We start from the raw sequence: 5,575 nt of genomic DNA on the forward strand, positions 1-5,575 counted from the left end.
GGAAAATTCTGAAAGAGATGGAAATGCCAGACCACCTGGCCTGCCTCTTGAGAAACCTATATGCAGGTCAGGAAGCAACAGTTAGAACTGGACATCCAAATAGGAAAAGGAGTACGTCAAGGCTGTATATTGTCACTCTGCTTATTTTACATTATTATTATCCATCTATTCCTCTGGGATCTTATTTTCACATAAAAATAACCCTTTATCTTCAACATGTATACGCAGGTCCCATAACTCTCTGTCTCACTGAATAAACAGAACAATTATGTGTGGATAAACTAAATAATCAAAATTTCTGAAAGTGAATTTCTCATGAGGCCCCCCCCCTTTTTTTTTATCAGTAATACATGTTAACACTATGGCATAGCAATGTGAGAAGCCCTATGGACACAGTACTTACTTAACTATTCAAGGTGATAATCTCATGCTCAAACAGAATGTCAGTCTCCTCAATGACTGAGTTGCTTGTTTTCAACTAAGTGCTTCTTTCACCCAAGTGGCACTTCCTTTGAAACTCAGACATTTGAATTCCATTTATTGAGTCCATTTTTCATGATGCCCATGAAGGTAATATGTCTTCAGAAAAGAGATCATCAGATGACTTTTCCTTGACACTGGAGGGGTCACACCTTAGTGACTGAGCATGAATACCAGCAAGAGAGAAGGGTCAAGAGAGTAGCCTGGTAATTGAAGGTCAGCAGAGAGAATAATAAAGTGAAACTGAATCCCCGCACCGCCCCCCGGAAGAGAGTAATGCCTCAATGACAGTCTTCACAATGTGGCCAGTGGTCAGATCCATGTTTTGACTTTTTCACATCATGACAGGAGGAGTTCTGTGAAGTGGGGTGAATACAGGAATCCAACTCTAAGAGACTTCATATGCTTGCTTAACTTTATTGAGTTTCATTTCCCTCTTGCATACAATGGAGTGAAACTCGATCAACTAATACCTGTCCCTATGATAAGAGAGTTTAAGTTTGTAAAGAACCTGTCAAAATGTATGTCTCATAGTTGGCCTTCAACAATAGTGAACTCACTTCACTCACTCAATGCCTCCTAAAATTTTCACCAAATAAAACTTCCATATTAAAACAAAGTATCCTTATACACCAGATCCAGACATTCTGCCTCATTAACTTTTTAGGAGAAACATAACTATGACTGATATATATATATATTTAAGGAATCAAAAGTAGTCACACAGTAGTTGCTCCTCAGGAGATATTATCAGGAATGAGTGAAAAGGAATTTCAAAATGAGATTTAAACTTACAACCAGCAAAACTTCACCCACTGAGATTCCATATAGCCTACACATCCTTCATCAGTTCTGACACCTTCCAAGTTTTCTGTTGAAAAATATTAATTCATGCAGCATTAATTTTCTCATTCCTCCATTGAGCCTCTGATATAGCCCCCTAAAACACAATCATTGGTCTTATTTTCCATCTTCAAATCTTTCTTTTGGTCTTAGAGTAGAAACATTTACTCAAGACTTTTCTATTCACTGCCCTTGGTTTAGTCTCATCTTTTCTTATCTCCTCCTCATAATAAACCACATATCATTTAGTCTTGATTTGTTGAAAGGTTTAATTCTCACCAGAAATTTCAAACGACCATTTAATAGATTAAATGCTGATTCTATCACCTTCCAGGCCTAGACATTGTGAAAAAAAGTGTTGTTTCCTATGAATTTGAGATAATTATGCACAATTTACTAAATACCATTACACCAGTACCATGTTCAAGCATTAGTGTATTTTTAAATTATGGAATAAATAGCTCCAGTTCATAATTGAGTCTAAGAAAGTGACATCTGTGATAAGTAAAATGGGTTTCTGTGATGTAGTCAGAGAAACTTAGGTTTATAGTTATTAATAATGTAGGATGACCTGGTATTCACCATGTATATAGAGGAGCATTACAGGTATTCCCAGTTTTCTGAAGTTAACTTTAAGCACTTGGTTTTTATGAAGAACAACATTAGTACTTGATTTTACTAATTTAAAAAAATGGGATTTTTGTTTTTACAAAATCCAACAACACAAGACTCCATAATCATACAAATGTTGGTGAGGTTTTAAATATTTCTTTTTTTATTGAAGCACAGTTAATTTGCAATGTTGGGTTAGCTTCAAGTGCACAGCAAGGCAATTTATTTATAAATATACATATCTATATATGTATAATGCATATATATATATATATTCTATTTGAGATTATTTTCCATTTTAGATTACCATTACCATACTAATGGTTCTTTGTAAAAGTGAAGTGGTATAACTTGAACGTTCAAAAAATGAATAAACTTGTACTGCTGAAGTATATCATAACATGTGAGACAAAGCTACAACACATTAACACCATCGTCACAAAAGAGGTAAATCATTAAGATCACAGATAATTTTCTTATCCATGTGAAAAAACATACCACAGACAACTCCTTTGAAAGAAATTGAGTTAGAAGGCCTAGGTTGAAAGTTTGTAAGGAAACTTCATTCTAGAGTTATAGGTTCTGGACATAATTTACGGGAGAAGCATGTGTGATGTGAGGCAAGTAAATCAGTAAACCTGTCTTGGCTTCAATTTGCTTATCTGTAAATTGGGAACAATGATAATGAAACTACCAGTTTTGGCTGTGGATAAATCAACTGAAGTGAATGTACCTGGTAGATAATAAAGGGTTCATATAATGTACTTATATGAATCAGATCTACAGAGCAACAGGTTTGGAAATTGACCATATGCTTTTCTGTTGAGATTTGCAAGAGATGTTTACTGGTTCCTCAAGTCTTGGTGTAAAAAAATGAAAATGTTTTCTTTATATTCAATAAAAAATGTGAGCCATAGGGATATTTAAGAAAAAGAGAGCAAATTAAGAGTAATTTCAAAATTTCTGCTTTAACTTCTCTATTAAAAAGAGAATTAGAGATAGATTGTAAAATATTCTTTCCTTCTTTTGTCAGTGACACTCATTTTGCTTTTGATAAATCCATAGTGCAGGGGAAAATTTAGCTATTATTCCTTCATTCAACTCCCTCTTCACCATGCATTTACCCAATATTTCTATCCAATGTTTGCTTTACCACAGGGTAAGTAAAAATGGGGGGAAAAATGAGGTTAAGGTCCTATGGAAAAGCCAATTTCATCAAAGTAACATATATAAATAATCTGAAAAAGCAGCAGTAAGACTGGAGAAAAACTTCTTACTCTACAATCATCAAACTGTGGATTTAATGTTCTTTTCATTGCCCATTTTGAACCTATGAACACTGAAACTTTGGCAGTGTACATTAACATATCAGTATGCTTAAAATAATGCCTAGCCAAGATTAAAAATCAACAAGTGTTAGTTCCTGGATCTCTCTCTCTCTCTCTCTCTCTCTTTCTTTTAATGATCTACAAAATTTCTTAATTTTCTTTCACACTTTACAACAGGTAAATGTATGTATGTATACATTTACCCTCTGAATGTATATAAACAATCACTTTCTTGGCAGCATGAACAGCCTAAATCACTCTCCTCTTCAACAAACTCCTGATGGCATTTTTCACCTCTGTGTTTCTCACTGTGTAAATGATGGGATTTAACATGGGAGTGAGGATTGCAAAGAACATAGCCACAAATTTGTCCACAGGGTAGGTGACCACAGGACGCATATAGGTGAATATACAGGGACCAAAAAAGAGCACCACTACCGTGAAATGGGAGCCACATATAGAGAGGGCTTTGTGCCGTGCTTCAGAGCTGTGGGATTTCAGAGAGTGCAGGATGACTGTGTAGGAGATGAGGAGCATGATAAAAAACACTAAGCACATTCCTGCAGTGTTAGCTGCCACCATGATGCCAAGCCTGTAGGTGTCACTGCAGGCGAGTTCCAGCAGTGAGAAGAAATCACACATGAAGTGATCAATGACGTTGGGACCACAGAAGGTCAAGTTAACAATGAAAAGAATCTGCACGGTGGCATGCACGATGCCCCCGAGCCAGGCCACCACCACCAGGAGCTGGCAGAGCCCCTGTCTCATGATGGTCGTGTAGTGCAGAGGCTTGAAGATGGCCACATAGTGGTCATAGGATATGGAAATGAGAAGAATGATCTCTGAACCTCCCATTATGTGTTCCAGAAAGATTTGAATCAGGCAGCCACTCCAGGAGATGGTTTTCCTCTGGTACAGCAGGTCAGTTATCAGTTTGGGGGTGGTGACAGAGGTGAAGATGCCATCTATGAAGGACAAATGAATGAGAAAGAAGTACATGGGAGCTGAAAGTGTGGGGCTGAGGGAGATGGTGATGACAATGAGCAGGTTGGCCAGCACAGTAAATAGGAAAATGAGCAAAAAAACAATAAACAGCATTTTCTGCAAATGTGGATTCTGTGTGAGCCCCAAGAGAGCAAATTCAGTCACGTTGTTGGGAGGTGTGAGGACATCCATTTAGGAAGTAATACATTCCTATGTCCTGAATTATCTACAAATAAGTTTAAAAATAATGATATCCATTAACCACGAAATTAATTTGATCTGAATTTCTTACAACAAAGAAAGAATGATTATTTTACTGTGGAGCATGTCCTTGTCACTTTTGTCTCAGTTCTTGTTTCAAGCCTTTTTTAAATTTTTTTCCAAGATAATTTCCATCTCTACAGACACCTAGTGCCTGTCACCTGTTAAACACCCATAGAGCAATGTTTGGTGTGTAATGTATTGAGAAATCAGTGTTCTGTCTACATGAAATCTAGATTCTTCTATTATTTCAGCTCAAAGCGATTCTGCAAAGTCATCTCAGTGCCTCATGAGCCCTTCTCTCTGTCCTTCAGCTTACAAATAATAATTCTCAGATGTATCTTGTAAGTTGAGAAGTTCTATACACAGATAAGAGTTATTTTCTATTCCATGTGAATTTACATTTGAACTGTCACCTCTTACTGTGGAAAGAAATATACCATCAACAAGTATGTATTGCAAGCAGGGAACATAGGGAAACACATATGTCACTGATGACACTATGCTTGGAACCATTCAAAACACAAAAGTTTTCAGCACTGTTTCCGCTCTTACCATGTGCGCCTGCATGCTAAGTCACTTCTGTTGTGTCTAACTCTTTGTGACTGTATGGACTATAGCTCGCCAGGCTCCTCTGTCCATGGGATTCTCCAGGCAAGAATACTAGAATGGGTTGACATGCCCTTCTCCAGGAGATCTTCCCAGCTCAGGGACTGAACCCATATCTCTTATGTCTTCTGAATTGGCAGGAGGGTTCTTTATCACTAGCACCACTTGGGGCTCTTACCATAGAATCTGCTACTATGGCTTCAGTGTCTGAAACCTATTAGGTGATGAGCAAATGTTGGATAAGTTGCCATTCACCATAGGCAAATAGGGCTTCCTTGGTGGCTTAGCTGGTAAAGGATCTCCCTGAAATGCAGAAGACCTGGGTTCAATCCCTGGGTCAGGAGGATCCTCTAGAGGAGAAAATGACAACCCCCTCTAGTATTCTTGCCTGGAGAATCCCATGGACAGAAGAGCCTGGTGGTCTATAGTCATGGGGCTGTAAAGAATGGGACATGACT

The 5,575-nt window shown here is 37.7% G+C and overlaps 1 protein-coding gene across 1 annotated transcript; it reads right to left on the reverse strand.

Annotated features, from left to right (window-relative positions):
* Positions 1-3,512: 3,512 nt before the first annotated feature.
* Positions 3,513-4,439, reverse strand: LOC104983854 (olfactory receptor 4C13-like). Its single transcript, XM_010833379.1, has one exon. The coding sequence runs from the start codon at positions 4,437-4,439 to the stop codon at positions 3,513-3,515; it is 927 nt and encodes a 308-aa protein (XP_010831681.1).
* Positions 4,440-5,575: the final 1,136 nt, after the last annotated feature.

The sequence above is a fragment of the Bison bison genome, unplaced genomic scaffold (assembly GCF_000754665.1).
Source record: "Bison bison bison isolate TAMUID 2011002044 unplaced genomic scaffold, Bison_UMD1.0 scf7180017863470, whole genome shotgun sequence".
NCBI classification, from domain to species: Eukaryota; Metazoa; Chordata; class Mammalia; order Artiodactyla; family Bovidae; genus Bison; species Bison bison.